The following is a 25,788-nucleotide window of genomic DNA, read 5'->3' as shown; positions in this document are numbered from 1 at the left end:
CTAAAATGATTGGATTATACACTAATGCTGGAAGAATGGGGAAGGGAAAAGCCCACAATGTGAAAAAAGAAACCAACTGATCATTAAAACACAAAGTAATCTGCGATAGGATAAGGGACAAAGTGCAGATCACACCATTTTTCCCCCATATATAGCTCATTTAAAAATGAACTGGCACCGATGTGTCCTTAATGAACCACTCTCTTTCAAATGGGTGACAGAGCAGTCATTGATACTGAAAAGAGACTAGATAAGACTCTAGATACACTAAATACAAGCATCAATTCATTTATAGGAAGGAAATCTACTGCATGTAGACGGTATTAAATATTTAGTATAGTTGAAATCTCTTGCTCACCAATGCACGGCAATCCCTTCCATACCACTGCACATAGTCCAAGGAGACCTGACCTAGGAAAGGGGATTTTTCCATGAAACTAATGTGTTCCATTAAAAAGTGCTGAGCTTTTATGCTGTTGGGGGAATTTTACAGTTTTCTATAGATCACATGCCAGAAGAACCAGGAGTTTTAAAATAATATCCTACTGCCTCAGATATTTTTTCCTAATTTTTTTATATCAAGAGAAGGCAGGATCCAGCTAAATTTAACCCACTGAAAGAAATGAGACTCGTCTGTCAACACTAACATAAATCCCACCAATTACAGCGGTACTCCTCCATTTTGGACTAAAATCGGATTTAGTCCAAAGTATTCTTGCAGACCACACCTAGCCTATGTTGGACCATGATTGGACCATGATCTTGTGCTGAAATTCTTATATGATCCAGGAAGACACATTTTACGTTTTTAGTAAGGGCATTTAATTAGGATAACTTAAAATAGGTTAATTGTCTCTCAATTGCTAGGTTTGTGCTTTACAAATCTAAAATAAGCCAATGGACAAAGATTCCAGAATTTTTAAAAAGTTTTTTTTTTTAGCATAAATACTATAAATATTTTTAGAGCATGAGAATCAATGGGCTACGTAACTCTTCATTCAGCCCACCCCATCAAGTCTAGCATGACGGGCCTTAGATACCACAACTGCATAATCAGCACTAGACATGAGAGCGTCAGATTCATATTCTGGGGGATACAAATACAAAATTCAGTGCCATCCATTTGCGCCCCATACAACCAGCCTAGTCCACTCACTGGGCTCCTTGCAGTATGTGGATCTGATTGAGACATTGTCACACCAAGTGCAGATGTAGTCCCACTGGCATTGCCCCACCTCTCCCCTCAGCCAACCGCTCAGCAGTTGAGTAGGGAGACTCTCGTCTTCCCACCTCCTTGCTGAAGCAGTTGGCTGTATGGCACGATGCCGCCACCGTCAGATGCACATACTACAAGGAGCTCAGTGAGTGGGCCAGGGTGGTTCTGGGGAGTAGGAATTTACCCCTGCATCACCTATGGTGCCAAGCTTCATATTTGTATCCCTCAGGATACAAATATTAAGCTCCCATGTCTAATCAACACACTAACTGGTATGTGTGATATTCTCTCGGAATCTAGTGGGACTTATATTTGGGCCATTTTTTAAAAAGAATCTGATGGTTATGCACGACTTTTAACTGGTATGAGTCAAATACCTGGGTACCTTCCGGAAGAGCAGAAGGTACCTAGGAACAAAAAGATGGAGTAACAGAGAGTTGTTACAACAGTTCCATTGCTGCTGATCCACTGCTACTTATTGATTTTAGCTTTAAATATTGTATTTTAATGATACAAGTCATCTTGGGTCCTCTTTAAGGAGAAAGGTGGGGCATAAATAAACAAACAAATTCAAATGTATGAAAGTCTGCATCGCTTGCTAGATCAGGAACTATGGACCTTTCATAAATCATCCATGTAGACTGCTGTAAACAGGATGTGAATTCAACCATACTGTTCCAGAGGGCCTCACCATAAATAATTATTTCAAAGGATCAGGATGGAGCCATTGTGGCAACAAACTTTAGGAGAAGGGTACAGTTTCATAAGACACAATATGACTTCTTTAAAAAAAGATGTTGACATTTGAAGTAATCAGGAACCTGCAGTTAAAAAGCTTCTGGAATCACAAACTTTGAAGTATTATTAACAATACCAATGACTGACATGGAAAGGAATTTGTGGCCCTCCAGATATAGTCAGACCACAGTTCCCATCAGTCCTAAATAGTGTAACCAATGATGATGCATGATGAAAGCTGCAGTGCAAAAATACCTGGAGGGCCATAATTTCCAACCTTCCTCTTAGTCATTCAGTATGGTAACACCCAGAAATACATTCAAGACAATCCATTATAATCATATTATTCTAAAATATTATTCTAATCCAACTGAGTTTTAAATGTAGTATCATCCTAAGATCATATACGATCTAGTTAGTTCACTGGCTTTAGTCAAAAAAAGAGCAAGACAAGAATACTGAAGTAAATAATGAATCTGGCTACCAGGTTTTTTCCCTTCTATTTTCACAGTAGCAAAGCCCATAAAACAAGACTGGAAAATTTAAGACAGATTTACAATAATTTAGCTTTACAATCTTTTCCTCTATTACTCAAATCTTAAAATCCCCACAGTATTTGCATTAGCTTCCCTTTATTTATATTCAGTTCCTCATGCCTCCTCACATCCAACAGCTGACACACACTTTTAATTTCCTCAGTACTGTGGATTCTTTGAATCTCACTAGCTCCTTTCAAGTCTCTTCGACCAGCACGCCCTTTTCATTCCTCCTAGATAGGTGCTGATTGCCTAGAAGGCTTATCGAATTCTAAGGGCTAGTTATACTTACACCTTGCAGCCAAAAGTGACTTTCCAGTACAATACAATATTGGCAGCTGTAGCTTCAGTAGTCAGAGCCAAAGAAACAAGATTCAGATCTAAGAGACGGGAACACAGCCTTTTCTATCCAATCATGATTAAATTTAAAATGGAAACTGACAGCCTGGTGCAAGTCATACTTGTCCATAGAATGCAAGACGTCAAATGGATCTTTCAGAATTAAGAGCCGCTAGCAGCTCCTCCCATGCTGTGATTAGAGAGACTGCTGGGAAGTAAAATCAGTTCCAATTTACCCATTCACCAATATGGAGATGGTGGCACAAGACAAGAAACTCAGAGTGCTGTCCTCTGAAGATGCCGGCCACAGAGACTGGCGAAACATTAGGAAGAACAACCTTCAGAATACGGCCAGAGAGCCCGAAAAACCCACAACAACTACATGAAACTCTTTCCTACTGGGATGTATTCTATACTTTATTTCCCAAGTAGGTGTGCCTTGATTTTAAAAAGTTCACAGGCCTCAATTCTGGAAATACTTTGGGTAGGTTAGGACACACAACAGACCAGGCAGGTCAAGAAACCAACAATTCTATAAACACTCAGCCTGGAAGTAAGCACCACTGAATACTGACTTTTGAGCCAACATGCACAGGCTTGTATTGTATCAATAACTGAATATTGGCTCAATATTGAGATCAACAATCTAGCAGTGTTATACTGCACTGCCTCCTACGTTTGTTGCATTTACACAAACATTTTGCACCCAAAAAACGTAATATGTGAAGTGTTTCCTAATGTAGAATTGTTTGCAAGTACAAAGCATTTCGCAAAAATATTCTAAGTGCATTTATTCTTTACTTTATTTTATTATTACAGTCAAAGACCAGCAAGAATGCATTTACTCTGTCATCATGCATCTCTGTTCAAGTATTGTATCTTTATTTTAAGTACATATACCCTGCCTTTCACCTCAAGAGGAACCTACGCTGCTTTTACTGTACTCTATAGAGCTGCATTTGAAAGCTGAGATAGGAATCCCTTTTTCAACAAACACTGAAACTCACTTAAAATAAATACAGATGCCAATTGCAAGGATTTCCTTCCTAACCTCTAATGTACATACACTACACAGCCTTGTGTGTCACATTCTCTAATCCTGGGGCAGCACCAAAGACATTGACACTACTAGCAAATCAATCCCCTAGAAAAGTAATCTCTACACTAGTCCAACTGCAGGACAGATGGCTTTGTACAACTGCTGGTATAACTCTGCCTTACACTAAAAATCAACTCAATGTTATCAACTCGTTTATCAGTTTATACTGAATTGGGCTAAATCCACATCAAGCAGAAAAATTAGGCATTAACCTAGAAGATAGCACTCTTTCTTCTAGTACACCTTTCATGTGCTGAGACACATTTCCCTCCTATTCACCAGTTCCTGACATCCATCTCTGCTTTTAAAAGGTGTGTGCTTGTTTATGTGTGATTGAACACATTATTTTTTTTAAACTGTTCTACACTAGCGTAAAACACCCATATTTAAAACTGTTTTGAAGACAGATCATAATACCACACAGGTCTACTGCAAGTTTGAGCAACAGAGAGAAGAGGTGGAAAAACCACCCAACAGGTCAAAACATGCAGCGCAGTTGCCACACCACTGTGTTTGTCATATTTCCCATGAGTAAAACAAAAATTAACCTCGCCTTTTAGAAGCATTTGTGTCAGCAGCTTCCTTTGGGTGGAGCAAGAAAGCTCTTGAAGCAAAAGGGGGAAAAAAACCAACAAAAGACATTTGAACTCTTATCACTGTGAAGATAGGGAGAGAAACTGAATGCTAAACTGTTGCTCTCCCCAAGCATTAAAACTCGCTCTACTCAAGGACCTTCAGGGTAAATTCCAGTTTGGGCTAAACAGGAAAAAACAACATTTCTCTGCAAAGTGATCTCCATACTACATTTTGAAAAGCTGGCTGAAGTAGGGATTGGCCTTTCTTCCCAGCTTCTGAGAGTTCTCTCATAATTTTGTTAAGGGAGATACTACATACAAAGTAATATTACACACACATTATTACTAGAGATGGGGGTATTCGTATACGAATATCCCCACACAGGTGGCAATAACGAGGGTCACCGATCTGCCGCTGCTGCGGACACTGCGATTCTTCCAATGGCTTCGCAGATTGCGATCGGCTAGCCACTCTTGGCAGGAAGTGGGAGGGCAACCCGCACTGCAAGGTTGAAGAGTGGCTAGCAGATCACGATCTGCAGAACCATTGGAAGAATCACAGCATCCGCGGCAGTGGCAGATCGGTGAGTGGACCGTCCGGCCCCATGGGGATGGACCCTTGTTATCGCCACCTGTGCGGGGATATTCGTATTCGAATACAAATACCCCCATCTCTAATTATTACACAGAAAGAGAGAGTTTACTAAGAGGCCTATTGTTGGCATCATCCCATGCCTATAGGATTTCCAAAATCCTAAATTATAACAAGTTAAACCTGCACAGGAAAATATGCAGAACGTTTCAGAAGATCCAGAGAACGATCGATGTGGAACGATCAGTACAAAGCATGCCAACTGAAAAGCTTTCTCTTCTCTTGATAGAAAACCACCCCCTCAGCTGCTTTCTGCCCAGCCTATGGAGGTGTGAAGCTGCCAACAGCAACTTGGGTGCAGGTGTTCTCTCACAAACCTACACAGCTACCTAATGTGACAAAGTTTTTTTTTCTCCTAGCTCAGTTCGTTGAGATATGCAAGATCTGCACTCATCACCAGTTTTAAGGCTCAATTCAAGCTGCTGAGTTTACCTTTAAACCTTTTAACGACTTTATGGGCGGTCAAGTCAAAACTGACTTATAGCAACTCTAATAGGGTTTTCAAGGTAAGTGAGGTATTTAAGGAGTGGTTTTTACCAGTTCCACACTCATCATCATGAATTTCCATGCCACAGCCTGGAAATCAATACCAGGTCTGCTGTGTCCTAGTCCATTACTCTATCCACTACACCACACTGGGTATCTTAATTAACAGTGTGCTGTGTTACTTAGGTAACACTTTTGGGGGGTTTCTAGGTAGAGAATGCTCAGAAGTGATTTACCATTCCCGTCTTCTCGGAGTGCCCTGGGAATGTGCAGCTTGCCAAAGGCCACACAAGTTGACCCTTCTCCTGCAAGGCACAGTGGGGAATCAAACACCTAACCTCTGGCTTTGCACTCAGAGACCTAACCCAGCATGGTTATCCAGCATGGTTATCCAGCATGGTTATCTTGGGAATAGCCTCTCTGGCAAGGAGATTGTAAGAGAAGCCCTTTATAGACTGCAGGCTCACAGAGGCCCATTTGTTGGGCATAAAAGAAAGGGGTTTTTACCATCCTAACAGTGGGACTATCCCTTCAAAGTACAGATTGGACCCTGCTCTGTTGCTTTTTTGGCAAGAAGTTACGATAATCTTCTCAACTTTATCCTTTAAAACTGCTGTTTGCAATTTTGAGGAGGTTTTCTTGTTGTCCTAATGCCTTGTTTTAAAATGTGACTTCTTGTACGCTATCTATGAGAAAGTTCTATAGAAACACCCATAAATCAAATAGATTTGTAGCTTAGGAATATGATATTTCTATAATGTCATAATAGAGCAATATATTATCATGAGGATTTGTAGAAGTAACAGGGCAAAAGGACTTCAAAATGGTGTGGCCCACAGCAGCTGACAAAACTGCCCACATCCCAGTACACTGTGAACTCTTACCCAAGAGAGTAATATTATGGAAGCTCTGCTGATAAGCCTTTAAAATGCATCTTATCAAAGTTTTGTATATAGATTTTTCCAAATACCAGGTATACAAGTTTTTTATAAGGGATTTTGTACAAATCCCAGTCGTAGCAACTTCACTGCTCTGATTGCACACACAAATGCATTTGCTAGGGGAACCTATGTAAGAAGCCATTGGCGCTGATATGTGTCATCTAAAACAAAGACATTCAAAGCCAGCCTCTTCTTTTAGAGTCCACTGTGAATTTTAGAGCCTCCCAGTGTCTCAGGTTTAGTGGTGCATTCATGTATGTCATGTATCTATATGCAACCAGCATGGCATGGTGGACAGAGTATCAGACTAGGACTCAGGAGACCTGTGTTCAAATCTCTGCTTCAACATAGAAACTCATGGGAGAGGCTGGCAATAGTAAAGCACTCCATAAACATCTCGCAGACCACAGAGGCCTTTTTAGTTGCCATAAATTGGAAGCAACTTGATGGCATACAGCAAGATCCATCTTGTCCGCCCTGCTTTCAGCTCCCCACCTCTGTTCGAAAATACATATAATTCATCCACACTTGGGGGGGGGGTGAGTATACCACAGGGAGTCCACATTCAGTTTTAATACGTATGAGGTAAACAAAGCATAACAACCCCAAAACAAAATAATTTGGCACGTTTAACACTAGCAAATCTATTTCAGTGTGGGTTTTCACCTATTACAATCTATTTCTTCAGAAAAGTGCAAGGAAACAGATTACATTCCATGAAAGCTCACACTTTAAAGGCCTCATCATTCTGAAACAGACTAGCACAGATACCTTTTTGAAAATTCAACTTCTGGCAAAACCAGATGTGACAACAACAGACTGTGTGTTTTAAGGATGGAGCTAATGAAAGTATCTAGAAAGGATTATTGTTCTAAAAGAGTGTACAGCTAAGAAATGAAGGCTGCCCACCTGTCTACAGCTTTATTTTCCACAACCCCTTCTCACTTTTCTCCTAGCCAAGCATACACTAATTTCTGAGTTCATCTGAGGAGAACAGCAGCACAGAAGGAAAGGCTGCAAGTTCTGCACTCTCCATGAATCCTTTGCATTTAAAAAAAATTGAATCCTCCTCTTTTCATGCAATTGTAGAAGATGAACTAATTAAAAATACAAATAGCTTGGCTTTTATATGATCATAGATGGAGAGAGGCCCCCGCCACATGGAAACAGTGCAAGGGGCAAAGAAGAACTCATATTTTTTTTTCCAGAATGCAATGCACTTGATAGGAATGTTAAGCTCTCAATTAGAACTTTGCAAGCAGAGACTACAGAAGATAGTAAATGCTCAAGATCCACATGCTAGAAGTGACTTGGTAAACAGATTGAAGATAGGCAGTAGCATTCAATAGGTTCCATGGAACTTTATTCGAATGATACATTTATATACCAATATTAAGTTAATCTTAATTATTTTATTCCCATATTATGCACACATCCAAAAACTGAAACACATACGCAAAATAATCAATGGGACCTGTAGCTATAATCCTGTACTGTACCTACCACCCATTTATCTGCTACTGTCAGTGGGATTTACACATCCCACAATCTATGCAAATACCCCATCTACAGAACCTTTTTTAAAATGTAAAAAATGGGTTTGTAGCTATCACATCAAAAAGAGAAAGTTCAGGGAGACCACAATAAAAAGCATGGGTAAAAACAAAATTTCTTTGCTAAGTGATTAGGACACTCAGAACATGCCCCCCAAAAAAGCTGCAGGAGGCTTTGAATTATGAAAGAAGCAAGTCTACCAATTTTCAGGATACCTATGCCTACGAAAATACTGTATAGCACTCTTTTTATTGGCTGTATACCTGCAGTTCATTTCTCTCATAGGCCAACCAGTTCAGCACTCTACACTATTATGCCAGGAATCTGATTCCTTCAATCTTGGTAAAAATTGCACACCAAAATATTAAACAATGCCCACAGATAAATCATTTAACAATATTAAATTACTTGAACTGTGTGGGCATATATGCATCACAAGCAAAAGAGTGGGTTCTCCCTCTTCTTTCATAAATCCAGGATTTCTTCACATCAGTACTTGTGCGAGAGAAGCAATTTTTCAGTGCTCACCTGAGAGTCCTTTCCACCATATCCATGTGAACAGTGCCAAAAAAAAAACAGGGCAAATAAATATGCCCACCTGGCTAGATCACCCCCCCCCCCAAAAAAATAAACCCTCTTGAGAGAGATATGATGTAATTGTCTGTTTGCAGCAAGAAACTAGTTTTTTTTCCCAATGGCTTCTTGAGCATCTACCCTTGCATAGAAATTAAGATGTCATCAGAACCCCCAAAGACAAACTAAAACGAAGGGGAAGCAAGAACAGGCGGGGGAAGGAAGGAGAGAATAAGGAACTCAGCCGATGGAAGAAAAACCTCCTGCTGCCGTACAAGCCCTTCCTAAATCCACGCAACCATTTCTTCCTCGCCCCCCCCCCCTTGCCTCCAGACATGTACACAAACCTTCCAGGAAGTCTCTGAACAGGGCGCTTTTTTTTTTAATAAATCACCATGAAAAAGGCACACCCTCTGATCCGATCTGACAAAATAGCCACCCTCCCCTTTTCCCTCCCTTTCGGGAAAACAAGAGACTAAAAGGTGGAGCAGCTGACTTTAAGTGGAAGACCTCGGGGTGCGGAGCGGGGGGGGGGAAGGGGAAGGAAGAGGTTGGGGACGAAGGCAAAAGGAAAGGAATGGGGGGAAAGGAGAAGGGGAAGGAGAAGGAGAAGGGAAAGGGACAAGCAGCCCCGTTTGGTTCAAAAGTTTAAAGCTGGAGGGAGGGGGGGCGCAGGAGGAGGATTTGCCTCGGAGCCCCGGGGAAGCCACAGGATGCCTCTCCCCATGGCCACACTCCTTGCCCACTTCCTGGAGCCGTGGGAAAGAGGTATAAACAAAAATTTAAAAAATAAATAAATAAGGGGTGTCTCTCCCCCCCCCCTTCCATTAAGTCGAGAGCACAGGGAAGGCAGGCAGGCAGGGGAAGCAGGGAGGGATCGCGGCTCCCAGTCCCTCCAAAGGGCATATGGGGAGGGAGTGCCAGCCAGCCAGCCAGCCAGCCAGGCTGGTCTCCTTACCTGGATGTAGTTGTTCTCGCAGTAGTCGGCTACCCGGGTGAGGTTCTGGTAGCTCTCGAGCAAAGCCCGCTTGCCAGAAGGGATTTCCTCCTCTAGTAACATCTGCAGCTCTGCCATTTTCCACCCCTCCGCATCGCTTCCTCTTGCATTAAAAGAGACAGCGGGAGCTCCACACACACACACACAAGCTCACCAACCCGCCTGGTATTGTGGGATTCCGTCCTCGCCTTGCTTTCGCCAGAGAGAGAGAGAGAGAGACTGAGAGAGGCTTCGCTTTCTCCACCCACCCTCGCCCTATCTCCTTCCTTGCCTTGCTTCGGCTTTTTTTGCCCCTTCTCAGCCGCCGTCCACCTCCTCCGCAGGAAAATGGGGCCGCAGGGCACGCTGGGAGGTGTAGTCGGGTCGCCTTCCTTCCTCTTTTAGTTACTGTATTTAATTTTTTTTTACATATAATCACCTTCCCCAAAATTCTGAGTTTAGGCACGGCTTATTCTTCTACAACCTGAACCACAAGCCACAATATATATATTTTTTTTGCCTAGGATTCGAAACAGGAAGGTTTTGGCGTGAATACAAGCATCTGCCATAAATGTATATTTTTCTTGTGGCTGGTAAAACAAAAATATTCTCTTCCAGCCCAAATTATATTCGCTGGCAGTACACAAAACAAAAAAGGGGTAATGTTTGCAGTACTGTAACGTGTGTACAGCTATTATTATTATTATAGAAAGGAACATTTATGTGATATTTAGGGCTGGCAATCTTGAAGCATGCATGGGTCAGATACTACATTTTCGAACTCGCGTCAGAAAGACAAGTGAATATAGGCAACCGGAAAAGGGGCTTATTCACCCTGATTCTGAGCTAAATTAGGTGCATCTAAACCCACTTATATAAATGGGCATAGCAGTCTATCACCTAACTTTGCTGATAATATACCTTTCTGTGTTAGGTAGAGGAACGGAACATCAGCTGTTCAGATTTTACCTGGTATACACCTCCTCCAAAGCTTCAGAATCAGTTCCTGTGCACGTGATGTTTGTATGCAACTATTTCCAAGTTTGTGGCTTTAGACAGATTAAACTGTCAACAGCCTTAAGGGCTCCTCCACACAGGCAAAGAGTTCCTGTAAAAGTACTGGGTTCCATATTGTACCAAATGATGCAAGTCCTGATCCAATTGCTTTCCCCCATGTATCTGTGCTTTTCTTGTCTCTGCTCAAAGCATAGTTTGTTTTATACCAGAGTAGAGTTTAGCTCTATGGGAAATGTAGCAAGAAGTTTATTTCCATGCCAGAGGTTCCTGGTTGGGAGATTCTAATTAATTCACAACTGAATGAATGAATGAGCAAATGCTCCAGAGGCAAAATTTCAATAGGGAAGTAGATTTATACAGATTTTTTTTTTGTAAGACTTCAAAGAATTTATGGGGAGAAGAAGCTTTCAAAGAGTTGGCTTCTTACCATAGAGTTTGGATGCAAATCGCAATAAACCCTACTCTCCTTTGCAACTAGCCATAATAAATTAATGTGAAACTTTTACCCTATCCGGATAAGCTCTTTCATTTTACGTCCTTAGCTGTTACTTTCTGCATTGCAGATACTAATTTAAAAGTGTATGAATGCCTACAAATATCAGTTACTTTTCTAACACCACATTAGTGCATAAAATAACTTTTAACTAAAAGGAAGACAGTGACACCACAGAGAAGACACACATCATATGACTCAGTGAAGCATTCTCTGTGTCACTATGATACATTTCTCTGAACCTGCCAGAGGCATCCAATAGAAACAAAACAATTTTTGTTGTATCAATCAAAGTTTTAATTGGGAGAGGTAGTGCACGTAGGAGCTGTTATCATGCATATATACTTATATACATTGCACTAATTGTACATCAAGATGTTGCCAGTTCTACCATTTTTCCTCTAAAGCAGTAGTTCCCAGCCTTGGGTCCCCAGATTCTTAGACTAAGGCTCCCCAAAATCCTGGCCAGCATAGCTAGTGCTGAAGGCTTCCAGGAGTTATAGTCCAAAGAATATCTGGGGGCCCAAGGTTGGGAACCACTGCCCTAAACTACTAAATATGCACCTTGTTATTGTTGTTAGGTGCTGTCAAGTTGAAACCGACTTGTAGTGACCCAAATAGGGCTTTCCAGGTGAGATATTTAAGGAGTGTTTTTTTTACCAGTTCCATTCCCTCATTGAGCTTCCATGGCCAAATTGGGATTCAAACTCTGGTGTCCAGAGTCCTGGTCTGTTATTCTATCCACTGTACCACACTGGGTACCTTGAACACACAGTTTAGTGCAGCCTAATAATCATGTATACACAGCTACTGTGGGTTTGCTTTTGTGTGTGTGTGTGCAAATTCAGTTGGTTACTTCAGCAGCAAGTGTAAGAACATTCAAGGTTGGCAGTTCACTGACAGGTATCAAGAGATAATTTAGGAAGAATAAAATCTTTTTTTTCCTAAGTCAGATAGTTGGTTTATAGTGTAAGTGGCAACGGCTGCCCAGGGTTTCGGGGGGGGGGATCCAGACCCACCTAGAAACGCTGAGAATCAAGTCTGGTTTTAGATCTAAGTCTAACAAGGAATTGATTTTTGTTTTCTTCAATTATATTCCATTTCACCATGTACATATACATTAGCAAACAATGCTCTCAACTGAAGTTGGTCAACTCATTCAAGAATACTGTACCTACATAAGCAGAGTTTCCATAGTTTAGTGCAGTGGGAAAGCAGGTTTCAGCTTTGCTTTTTCCTTTTTTAAAAATGATGCCAAGATTCATCAACCAGATCCTGCTGTCAATTATTTATGCTCAGTATTGCAGAATTCTGAGCCCAGGATCTGTCCTTGAGTACCAGAACTGTCTTTCCATGGGTCTGCAAATGGGCTTGTGGAAAAGCTAGTGAGAACCATCCCTTAGATGACCAGTCATCATTCATGAAGCAGAAAGATTTATGTCTGGCCATTTGACAAGTTGAAAGCCAGAAACTAGTGAAAAACATAAATGTAAGTGTTTTCAGTAAGTGGAAGAGGTTATAAAAATATGGACCAGTGAGTAAGAGACAGAACCAATTGTTATATGGTCAGTATGTCATTGATACAAAGGTATGCAAGCATGGTAAGAGAACTGTGAAGCAGCAGTGAGCAACCTTTGTGTTTTTTGAATCTACTTTTTATTTTATTAGAATTCCAAAATCCAGCAGCTAGAGACTGGTGTTACAGCTCTCTCTCCCTCTCCCTCTCCCTCTCCCCCCTCCCTCCCTCCAAACTCCCATATCATTAAATAAGTTTATAGCAAAGCATCTCCTTTCTACTTCAAATACTCATTTATCAGGGCTGCAACTCCATAGCTGGTACAAATGCATTTTAGGCTGCCTTGCTTGTGAAACCTTACCATCTGCTTTGCTTATGGCTTCATGCTGATTGATTTTCATATGGAAAGAACATCAAAGGGATTGAGATAGGACATTCTGTTTCAAGGCACTTCCAGAACCCTCAGCATTTTTCCCCACCAGAAGTCACCAGCAAGAATACCAATTAGTGCCAATTGCAAAGATGGTAGTAATGTTTTAATAGAGATCGCAATGTACCCTGCTAGATATTACAGTATGAAACCAGGAGTATAATTTCCATGATGGGTAGAACAATATTCAGCTACATGGTGCACTGAACTACTGGAAGAGATACATATGGAGTTATATCTTTCAGATGAGCTCTATAGCCATATATCAGCAGTGGGACAGTCCTGCAAGAACTGGTAGCAAATGATAATACAGTATGTATCTCCATGCTATGAAAATTATCTTTGCCAGTTCTTGCAATTCAAACCAAGAGACCAGTAAAAACTACAGCAACAATGCTAACTTTGGAACGGCCATCCCTAACATAAGGCAAAGTGAGATGGCTACCTCAGACAGCAGGTACAGGCAATGATGAAAAAGCAGCAAATTGTTCATTTTTAACTTTTACTCTATTCTGTTTTTACTGCCAGAGATGGGACAGGGGTTTTCTGTTGCACATACATATTTTTAAAAAGCTCAGATTACCTTGTTATGGGATGGGAGACATTTGCTTCTCTGCCTCAGGTAGCAAAAGGTCTTAAGTAGAGAAGGGGATATTCGTATACAAATACGAATATCCCCACACAGGTGGCGTTAATGAGGGTCCAGCCACCGATCCACCGCGGATGCGGACCGAGCGATTCTACCAATGGCTCCTCAGCACGTGATCCGCTTGCCACTCCTGGCAAGAGGCAGGAGGACAAGCCTCGCTGCAGGGTCGAAGAGTGGTAAGTGGATTGCACACTGTGGAGCCATTGGTAGAATTGCACCATCCACGTCCATGGCAGATCGATGAGTGGACCATCTGGCCCCATGGGGCTGGACCCTAATTAACGCCACCTGTGCGGGGAAATATTCATATACAAACACCCCCATCTCTAGTCTTAAGTCAGCCCTGAACTCTAAGTATTTATGTAGTGATCAAGTACATGGCTATGTGGTATAAGCCGGTTCCTCCCCTACCCAAATGGCACTCTGAGTTGAAAGAACATACTGGGTGTGATCAGAGGAGGATTTGTCCCACGATTTGATCTGCTTTGGTCACTTTTTCCTGGTGACCATGTGAGATATGGACAATTACAAACCATCCCTTGTAACAGGGGTGGGCAATTAATTTCTATAGGGGGCCACATGAAAAATCTGAACTGTGTTTGGGGATGGATAGTAATAGGCCCCCAATTTGTGGGTAGTAATAGGCCCCCACTGGGTGAGGCCCTGCAGTGAACGAACTACAAGATTGACATAGTTAACTCCCTAAACTTTTTTTTGGGGGGGAGAAAAAAACCCCAACACTGAGCTAACTCACCTGTCCTCCGTTCCCCCGTGGCCTTCCTCTCCGACTGTCTTCTGTCCCATGCAGGCGACGTGATGCATCATCATGTCGCCTGCACATGAATTGCTTCTGGCCTCTTGAGCCGCAGGCTCCGCAGCCTGCGGCTCAAGAGTAACAGTCAAAACTCACGAGATCCCAGCATCGGATCTCACGAGTTTTGCTTACTGCCATGCTGGGTGACTGGAGCCGGTACTCTGGCTCACTCAGCAGCGACGGGCGGGCCGGACTGGAGCAATGCAACTAGAGTGCCTCTCACACCATATGTGGCCCGTGGGCCGCACTTTGCCCAGGTCTGCCTTATAATCATCTACTTGCAACTTTTAGCTCCCTGTTAGAGGCTACTGGATTTTTTATTTATTTATTTTTTAATGTGGGTAGGATTGCTTCATATTGATTCAGTTCTGGCATGTATGATTGCCGGAACTGAACCAAAGTGGATGGCTTAAGCTGCCACTTTGCTTATGCCACTTCAGTTACTGGGAAACTGAAAGTCAACTCATGCTCCCCTCCATGGGGGGAGGGGAGACAGAAGTGGATGCAGAGTTTAAAAAACAACAACACATTGTAAGCCAGCGCTTAATTGGGCAGACAATTCAGTATTATGTCATTTGGAAATATTTTTTTTATTGAATGTTTCCTCCTGTTCCTCCACGGAGGAAACAGGAAAGGACAGGGATGTGGTTTGTCTCTCTCCCCCCCCCCTTTAAAGGGAGGAAGTGATAAATAAAGTCATTTGATGTGTGGTGTAGTTTCCTACCCTGAAACCACCCTATCCTTGCATATGGATGCAAGAATCATCCCAAATGACATACAGTACCACATCTCAAAGCAATCCTGTTGAGAACAATGCAGCCTGAACAATTTGGCCGCCTAGTCGCACTCACTGATTACTACAACTTGAGTACATAAAATCTGGAACACAGAGAAACCATCCAGAGTTGGTTACAGTCAGATACATTGGGAGTGAGCCTCACTGAACCCAATTGCCATGCTTCTAAGTGAGGACTCATACACACATCAGGCTCTGCATATCTGAAAACAGAAGTACCTACTGCCAAATTGTATTAGGGAAGGTAGGAGAAGAGGCTGTGTGAAAGGATCAGTAGCGGAACATAATGGGGAATATATCGGCTATGTACTTGCCTTTTGCTGTAGAACATTTAGAAGAACAGAAAAGTCTTGAGATAGTGATACACATATAATGTAAAAATAGTACAAAGATACTATTTAAATATGTCAGTATTTTTACTTTAACATCTTTATTTGCATAAAGTATATTCTGGAATTCTTAGCATTCTTATATCTGCTGATGCAAGTATGTACAACTCTCACCAAAACAATCTCTTTTATATATACAGTTAGCAAACCCATTCTTTGAAATTGGATCCTTAGGTAAAGGTAGAAGTTCCCCTTGACAATTTGTTCAGCCGTGTCTGACTCTAGGGGGCGGTGCTCATCTTGGTTTCCAGCCCATAGAGCTAGTGTTTGTCTGAGGACAATCTTCCATGGTCATGTGGCCAGCACCACTAGACACCCTTAAGCAGGCAAACTAATACAGTTACTCTATAGGCAGAAGAGAGAGATATCAGTAGGGTTGGGGGAACCCTGAGATTTGATGAGAGGATGACGCAAGCTAATAAGGACACAGCATGCTGACTGACTTTTGAGGTGAAGGAATGGAAAGCAGTTGGGAAAGGAAAGAGAATAGAGTATCCTCATTCTTTCTGGCTAGAACCACAAGTTCTAGCGCAGCTATGTGCTATTGCAGTTCCCATTCTAAATTCCACATGGACAAGTTCACTGTCATCTAGCAGCTCTTTCACCACAACATATCACCTCAATTCTGGCCGCCTTACACTAGTCTGTTTCCATGACAGCTTCAAGGTAATAGTTTTAACCAATAAAGCTCTAAATGGTTTGGGGCCTCACTACCCGGCAGAATGCCTACTTCCAACAAGATCTGTCCATCCTACAAGAACATTCCATGCAGGCCAGCTGAAGATGCTGACCTTGAGAGAGGTCCGGAGGGGGGAGACAAGAAACCAGGCCTTCTTGGCGGTTGCTCCTCGGCTGTGGAATGAATTCCCCCCTGCAATTTGTTTGGCCCCTTCACTAGCTATTTTTAAAAAGTCATTTAAAAAATTGGTTACTTAGGCAGGCATTCCAAAAGTCATACTTGCAAACTCAGCTGAGTCTAACTAGCCTATCTGACCCGTCCACCATCTTAAATGTTTTAGAATGTTTTTAAATTTCTTATGTACATGTATTTTTATGCTTTGAGTTCCACTTATTCATATTTTATTATTTCAATTCTTTGTTATATTAAATTGTATTTGATTGGTTTATTTATATGTTGTAAACCGCCCAGAGTGGCCTCAGCCAGATGAGCAGTATAAAAATTAAATAAATAAAATTGAATGGAATGGAATAAACTGTACTGGGGAAAGAGGAGACACAGGGTCATCAGGAGCCCTTATGAAAAGGCAACTCTGTTAGGCTTTGCCTTTCCCATATTGTCATCCTATTAGGCTGAGAAGTCTAATATTAAGCCCTGTTTTGTTTTGTTTTGTTTCGTATTTTCTTTCCCCTCTCCATTTATGTCGTGTCTGTTCAGACTGTAAACCTATAAGGAGGGACTGCTGTCCTTCTCTTTACTGATATGCAAACAGTTTTGAGAGCCCTTCCAGCTCTGAATAATATATAATTTCCTTTAAAGTAACATTTTACAGGTCGTAAGAAATATCATATTTTGAAATGCTGAGAAGCCAGAAATTCTTTCAGCACCTGCATCCCATCCGCCCACAGGATCGCAGGAAAAGAGGCTGGATTCTGCCTCTGCTTTTCTTCTTCCAATGTACAGTAATAAAAACAGATGTGTTCTTTTTGCCTGAGAAATGCTAGGTATGTTGCTGAAGCAATTGAGCCTCTCTCTCTCTCTCTCATCCTGGCCTTAATGGACAAAGGTTTAAGGTTCCATTCAGTAAGAACTTCAATATACGGAAGGTGAGGGTTAGCTGTCCTGGGGAAGGAGCCACTTTCCCCCTGATTTCCTGCCAGCCGAGATGCCTAAGAGGGCAAGACGGCTCACTCTGGCTGCCTGTTGCTAGGCAGCCACAGCATTTTGCAGCGGCAGGAACAAGCACATGCCAGCCAGCCATTGCTAAGCAGCCAAAGCTGGTGGGGAGCCCAAAAATAAACACAAGATTGCCAGTCTGAGAGAAAGAACAAAACAGAAGGAACAAAAATAAGCTGTGTGACAGTGTGTCATTATATAACTTGTCCTTCTTCAGCAATCAATGAATACTTCAATTGTTTGACATCTTTATATCAATCCTCCAGCAGTGTTGCTTCCTTTCCCCCTGCACACACGCTTTACCTTCTCAGAGCTATCTCGTTCTCTGTCATTTCGTTCTTTAAAAATTACATATACTGTACAGTTATCTGTCTAGACCCTCCTCCTTGCCCCCCCCCATCACTCCTTCAACATATTGTGTAGAAGAATGTTCCATCTGTTTGGAGCTGATCTGCTGAAAAATGCATGGGGTTGAGTAACAGCTTTTTCTAACCTGTTCTCTGCCAGTCATGTTGGATACAAACACCACCATCCCCAGCCAGCACGACTGTAAACAAATATTGACAGTCATGCAGTCCTTTGCAATCCATGGCTATGTTGTCTGGGGATGATGAGATTTGCAGTCCAACACAACTGGAAAGCATCAGGTTCAGGTGACATCAGAGAATACTGTAATGTGCATGGGTGGCGAATCAGACAGGAAGGAAAACACAAGTGCAGGAGGGTATGTTGACATTTATCAAATGGAAATCCAAATTTTGTTTTGTTTTGAAACGGCAGTTTCTATTGCTTCTACTTGGAATTCATGGTTTGAATTCAACATGTCAGCTGAAGGAAAAGCAACAAAGATTAGAATGTGCACACTAGCACATGAATGTTCTCTTTCTTATGCTATTACAACGGAAGCTGTTCTATGGGCATTATTGAGGCATTGTCATTAGTCCCTGGGGTTGTGGCAATTGACACTGCCTCCTAATCATTAGCTTCTTTTGATGAAACTTTAATAGCTGTCCTTAACTATCAGTCAGTTTTCTGCCCCATGAGGGAATGGGTTCAGTAGCAATACTAATAACGTCATCTAAGAATATGGTAAGCATGTACTAAGGTCTATAAACAGCTAGACTCAGTCCTGCTAATAGAGATTGTTCTCAATGACTGCAGATCCTGTCTAGGTATGACTACACCGTGATCACTTTTAGACCAGTCACAAACACATTATTGAATATTATGCACTTAAAGAAGCAATGGAGAACATATGAAAAATATCTGAAACTATCTTATTAGGAGACAAAGGTCATTATATGTTACTAGACAAATTTAAAAAAAATAAAAAACTTTCTTTCCTGTATGCTTTGCTATATAATAAGGATTAATTCCTTTATCTCACAGATGAATTCAGTTTGATTTCAACACAAATGAATCTCATCTTGGCTAGTAATTTCCTCTCATAGCACAGTGTAAATGTGATGGCTGTGTCTTAATTACCACAAAAGGATCCCTGGTACTTAAAAGAATGCATCCTTCCTTAGGGAAAATGTAATGGCGGGATACTTCGATTCAGTCCTCAAACTACACACAAAGATCAATGCTTTTCTATGAGGAATAAACATTTGGACTGACCAAGGACATTTTGGTACCCCGGTCTCTACATTCTAACAGTAACCCACCCACCCCTGTTTAAACATCTACTTATTTGGGATTGGTTTGCTTCTTTTCTCCTTTTATAGATCAGCACAAATCCAGCTGTTCTCCCTCCCCATGAGTTGAACAGCAACATGACTATTCCTCCCCTCCATTTATACACTGGTGGATTAGGGTTAGTGTGCCAAGGATAAATGGGATTAGATCAGACTTTGCTGATCATGCAGAAGCACCATTATACTGTGGAAATTCTACATTCTGCATCATTCTACATTCTTGGATACAGTAGACAGAATGCATGAAATACTTCTAGTAAAATTTGATGGGGACGTTAACAGGCTCGAATTGAGATTCTCCCAATTTCCTGTCCTTGTCCCTAGAAACCATCAGCTTTCTAGTTCAGCTCTCCCTACCCTGATACCCACCAGATGTGCTATACCACAAATCCTACAATCCTATGGCCCATGCTTTTGAGATTCACTGGAAAGAATCAAGCAACTTGAGGATTTAGAGAGAATGTCCTTAGCCACTTTGGGACCCAAGGTAAGTGGCATCCACCCAGCCTTGAGGCATGGGGGTGACCCTGCAATGAAAAATGAGGAGGAGGAGAACGTGGGATCATCCAGAAAGGAATAGAAAGTTTACATTTTCCAGAAAAGAAAAGGGCATAGTGCGAGGAAGTATTGCCACTTGTTTTCCTCACACTCACCAATAGATTTACTTCTGGACTGTGGTGTTCCCTACATTTGGATATCCTGGGCAAAGCCCAGTTGCTTCACCCTAATTGCTGTCCTATATTTAGGTCAGACATTTCTTAAACTACAATATCCACCCAGTGCGAAATAAAGAAATTAAATCAATCAATCAACAAGGTCAATTTGGTACTGAAGAATAATTTATGGCTGGACTGTGCTAGAAGAGAAAATGACAGAACACTACTTGCCATTTTAGCTCCCTGGGGAAACCACTTAAATATATTATCAATTATCTAAATCCTACAATAGACAATTAGATTTCCCTGTCACAGCAGGTCTTAGGTGGCAGACCTATGCTTGATTATACGCAACTGCACCACGAGCCTTGGGCAACTACTAATTAGAAGCAATGGGCCACACAACAAGGACAGAAACACAGGATGTGACCCATATCTACTCCTGACAACATTATTACAGAACCCCAAAATGTCACCCACAAAGTGAGGTGTTTTTATTTGCTGACTTCTGATATGACCTAATCTATAAGTCATGCCCTTCTGCATTTTACAGAGGGCAAAGAGGCCAAACTCTCAGGGAATAGTTTTACAAATGTAAAACTGAAACAAAATATTACTAACACAGGTATTATGATGCCTTTAAAACTAGAGAAATGTTTGTTACAGCACCTCAGTGTTTGAACAATTTAGGAAAATAATAATCACGTTAGATAAGGAAAATCTATGTAAAATATTTGATGAATATTTAACTGTAGTGATTTAGTTCCCATACACTGACATTATTAAATACTGCTGAGCCATATTAAATCCCTAATGAGATCTTCTAGGTTTTACGGGGAGAAAGAGAATATAAAATGTTCATTTTCTAATTGCACTTACAGCTCAAAGACACTTGGTGGCACTTTTGAGCTTAACATATATACTGTAAAATATTTCAGAGGAGTACATGATCTGAACAATAAAATGTGTCATATATCAGTGACTTAATACGTTTAATTTGACAAGTTTTAATGAACGTGAGGCCACTGCAAGGGACACAAAGCACAAAAAGTACACTAAAGAAAAATGGTTAGTTGTTGAGGTGTCATAAGTTTATTTTTTTGTCCTCCACAAACTAATATAGCTACTGGAAATTTCTACCTGTTGCAGTAAAAACAAGAAGCAGTCCTACGACACTTTCCAAATTAATAATTTAAAATTATTATAGCATGAACATTGTGGATTATAGCCTACTTCACTCAATTTATTACATTATCCAGAATTTCATATACAGTATATATATGAAATAGCCATGAAATTCTGGATAATGTAATAAATTGAGTAAAGTGGGCTATAATCCACAATGTTCATGCCATAATAATTTCAAATTATTAATGTGGAAAGTGTGCATGGTTTAGGATGGGATTGTAGACAGGGAAATCAGATGGAAATTACTGACAGTGTTGACATTTACATTATTAATCATATTGGCTATTTATAAAACCATTGCTGTACTGTATATACTGGTAATTCTCTCTCTCTCTCTCTCTCTCTCTCTCTCTCTCTCTCTGTGTGTGTGTGTGTGTGTGTGTGTGTGTGTGTGTGTGTGTGTGTGTGCGTGCGTGCGTGCGCGCGCATGCACGCAGACTTACCATTCTGGAAGCCCAGTGGTCACAGTACCATTGTACATGGTGGAGTTAATAAGAGTAAACTGAAGAATATAGAGGCAGATGTGTTGGTTGGTAAGCTGAATCCGAAGACCAAACTCCAAGTTAGAGAGATACCTTTCACAGAGCAACCAAAAACGGGGGGGGGGGGGGAGTGTGCAAGTTTTTAGGGTCACAAGATCTGTTGATCAGATGGAGAAGTGGAAAGGCAAAACAAAAAGAAAGAAAGAAAGAAAGAAAGAAAGAAAGAAAGAAAGAAAGAAAGAAAGAAAGAAAGAAAGAAAGAAAGAAAGAAAGAAAGAAAGAAAGAAAGAAAGAAAGAAAGAAAAAGACTAAGGTTGCAGCTAGACAATGAATTTATCACAGACCGGACTGGGATAAACAGGGTCACTTGAAAGTGTGGTCTAAGATTTAGAATGATACCACAGACAAGGATTGGGTGGTTCTCTGGCAGGATTGACCCTATTTAGCCCCTTCTTGGGAAAACTGGATTTTCCTCATTTATTGGTAAGTGATGCATTTATTGGTAAGTGATACTGGCTTGTCACTGAAGTGAAACAAACAAATCTGGACTGTAAGAAAAAAGGAGAGGAAGAAAAAAAAAAGAGATCCCTCTCTGCCCCCTCTTCTGTCTCCCCCTCCCCAAAGAGCATGGAAAACTGGGTGTTTTGTTTTGTTTTTTTCTTTTACTGGTAAGTGATGTATCACTTCAGTGGTTTGCCACTGAAATTAAACTGTACTGGATTGTAAGGAAAAAGGGCGGCAGAGGTAGGGGGGGGGAGAGATTGCCTTCTGCATCTTCTCCTGTCACCCTCACTGTGCATAGCAGGAAAAGGCTGGCTTTTTTTTCATTTATTGGTAAGTGCCATATCACTTCATTCACTTGCCACCCAAGTGACACAGCAATGCATTGTTGGGGAAAGCACTCCTTTTTTTTTCCAGTACTGGCGATCACACATAACAGAAACCAAACTAAAACAGAAGGAGCCTACCCATACTGAAAATAGAAACAAAACAGTCACTCATGCCAGTGATCCAAAAAGGTGCAGATAACCATCTAAAGGAGTCAGTTTGGTTCGCAGCTGCTAGCATGTCATGGAAAACAGATGGAACCTGACCGTCCCAAAAGTTGTCCAGAATGAAAGATAAAGTATCATCAGATTGCACCCTACACTTTAAAAATAGTTTATGTCCCCATCTAGTTCTAGTTGTGGTAGACAGAGGAAAAACAGGAGATGTTCAAATGCAGCTCTTTTAGAAGGTGATGATGAAATTGAGAAGGAAGCAGCTACTGTCCTGGGCAAGAACAAAGGCAATATAATAACAATAATATAGTGCCGTCTTTGTACATGACACTTTACAAAGAGTGGGTTTGATTGGTTTCAAAGGGTTCAGTGCCTTCCCCTTAAGACATGTTATCCTTGGTACAGACAGAACCATCTTGGTAATCCTAATTACAGTAGTACTAATAAATCAGTCGCATTTATGCAAATATTGACATTCAACAACTGATTCAGTGGGTCAACCTTACTCGACACTAGAAGATTGGCTCATGTGCAGTATAACACACACCATGAAAGGTAAAGGTAAAGGTTCCCCTTGACAATTTTTGTCCAGTCGTGTTCGACTCTAGGGGGCGGTGCTCATCCCCATTTCCAAGCCATAGAGCCAACATTTGTCCGAAGACAATCTTCCATGGTCACATGGCCAGTGTGACTTAGACATGGAACGCTGTTACCTTCCCACCAAGGTGGTCCCTATTTATCTACTCGCATTGGCGGGAGGTTGGCGGGAGCTGGGACAAGCGACAGGCGCTCACTCCGTCGTGTGGATTCGGTCTTACGACTGCTGGTCTTCTGACCCTGCAGCACAGGCTTCTGTGGTTTAGCCTGCAGCGCCACCAAGGGAAGCTCGCAAATGTATAAATGCAACCCTGCCTGAAGAGGTGCTCTTGGGAGCTGGAAAGAGAAATTCTAAGAAACTAGAAATAGACATCTAGTCTGGCAAGGCCTTTGGGGCAGCGGGATGGTGGAGAGCGTTCAATTTATGAAAATCACCTCTGTCTTGTGACACCTTAAAGGCTGGTATTTTATTTGACATAGTGCTTCATGGGCTACATACATCAGGTGCATGGAGTGTTATTTCACATATAGATTATTATACGCATGTTTGGATGGGTGTTGAGTAGGTGACAAATTATAATGGATCAGATTTAGATTAGAGGAAACTGATGAGCCACAGCGACCATAAATTTAACAGTGGCTGTTAGCAAACAGTGGTTGAATAGAAATGCAATATTCTTGCACTGATGAGCTGACAACATGTGCAATAAGATAAAATGACTATGTTTGTTCAAGCCACAGGAGATATTAATTACAGCTCTTTGATTGCTCAATTGTTTTAAATCTACCTTTAAAGTGCCTGAGGTTGGAGGCAGAGTAGTCTGGGAGACTGATGCATCTTCCCACATATTTTTTTAATGTTGCATTTTCTGATGTCAGCCTGGTGTCAGTATTTTCATATGCAGAATAATCAACCAAAGGAGAACTCCATGTATTGATGAAATGGGCAGAACTCCACAAAAGTTTGTGCCAAATAACATGTACTGTACTTTTCTTTAATTTGTCACAAATCTCTTATTTACTTTATTACGGTTAATTAATCATAACAATAATATAGTGCCGTCTTTGTACATGATACTTTACAAAGAAAGGGTTTGATTGGTTTCAAAGGGTTCAATGCCTTCTCCTTAAGGCATGTTATCCTTCCTACCTTAAGGAGGTTTCCAAAAGGTGGAACACACGTTAAAATGTAATATATAAACAGGTACAAAGTACAGAACACCATCCAGCAACAGTCCAGCCATTGCAGCACTAGGCCAAATTAAAAAGATGAGCTTTACAAGCCCTCCTAAAATCCAGGAAAGAACAAGGAGAAGTCGGCATCCCTTTGTTGGAGAGAGTGAAGATCAGCTACACTAGGATTCTCCCCGGAGGCTCTGCTCTCAGCATCCCTGTCTATCCTGTAGTAGGTGGGGGTAAGAGGGCACAAACCTTTGTGGTTGTGACACCTCCGTTTTGGAACACTTTCATCGGGGGAGTTGTCTGGCACCAGAACTCTCTCTTATTTCTTTTCAGTGCCAGACAAAGGTAAAAAAAATTTTTTTTAAATGAAAATTCTCAGAACTTTTAAGATACTGTACTTTTTATGTCTTTACTCTTGTTCTGGCCTGTTTTATTGTTCTACTGTTTGATACATGTTGGTACAATATGGATTTGGTTAACTGACTTAACCTGATAGCTAGCCAATCAGCTGGAAATTCCAATACTGAAGAGTGGGGTCTATTTTGCTATATTATTTTTTTTTACAAAAAGAATACATTAAACTTGTTTAGAACCATGGCAGCCTTCACCTAGCAGGAAAATGAAGGAAGGATTGGATGATCTAGATTGGAGATGTATTATTTTAATAATCTGGGGACATGGGGGATCTTAGAAGATTATCAGTAGGCTGTTGAAATGAATCTAGTTGCAGTTGACAGTGCTGATGCAATAGAGGGTGTACTGGCATTTCTTTGCTCTCTGAAAGTGGTGTCCCAGTTTCTTTTAGCAGAACAGGATTGGGCAAAGTGTGGGGTATAACTCCAAGTGCACCTCCCATCATTGGCTCTGCTAGATAGGCTGATAGGAGTTGTGACCCAACATCACGTAGAAGATCACCTAATGCTCACCTCTACAGTACTGAAATCAAGATTTTTTTTAAATGGAAGTGGCAGGTGAAAATAGTCCGGAGAACACCAAATACAGGAGATCTCTTACATTGTATTCTGTAAAGTATCATGCACACAGCAATGATGATGATCGTGCAACTCCTGCTAAAACTCATCCATTAATAATAATAATAAGAAGAATAGAAGTAATGGTAAACATTTGAGTTGATTTTAACTTTAAAATGGCAATAATTCACAGACAAAATGGTGTATTTTTCACCTGTGCTGAAACAGGATCGATTTTTATATCTTACGCACTTGGACGTATCCAGAGTTCAAAGGAGAGAAAGAGTTCCTATGTCTTTGGAGGAAAAAACCTGAAAGGGTTGCCATGGTAGGTGGAATGCCAGAGGGAGGAAATAAAAGACTGTGGACT

The 25,788-nt window shown here is 41.2% G+C and overlaps 1 protein-coding gene across 12 annotated transcripts in view; it reads right to left on the bottom strand.

Moving 5' to 3' along the window:
- ABI1 (abl interactor 1) overlaps window positions 1–10,043 on the bottom strand; it is a 117,345-nt gene extending 107,302 nt beyond the window's left edge. For 10 of the 12 annotated variants that reach the window (XM_073003038.2, XM_073003037.2, XM_020801316.3 and 7 more), the window contains exon 1: window positions 9,668–10,043. In XM_073003038.2, the coding sequence (XP_072859139.1) occupies window positions 9,668–9,784 (117 nt within the window). In that variant the 5' untranslated portion in view covers window positions 9,785–10,043. Of the gene's footprint in view, window positions 1–8,664; window positions 9,147–9,667 lie in introns of those variants that run through there. The other 2 variants (XM_078378627.1, XM_078378628.1) reach the window with 1 other exon arrangement.
- Between the last annotated feature and the right edge of the window lie 15,745 nt (window positions 10,044–25,788).

The sequence above is a fragment of the Pogona vitticeps genome, chromosome 6, assembly GCF_051106095.1.
Source record: "Pogona vitticeps strain Pit_001003342236 chromosome 6, PviZW2.1, whole genome shotgun sequence".
NCBI lineage: Eukaryota > Metazoa > Chordata > Lepidosauria > Squamata > Agamidae > Pogona > Pogona vitticeps.
Note: the sequence above shows the minus strand (reverse complement) of the source record. Positions and strands in the feature narration are given on the sequence as shown.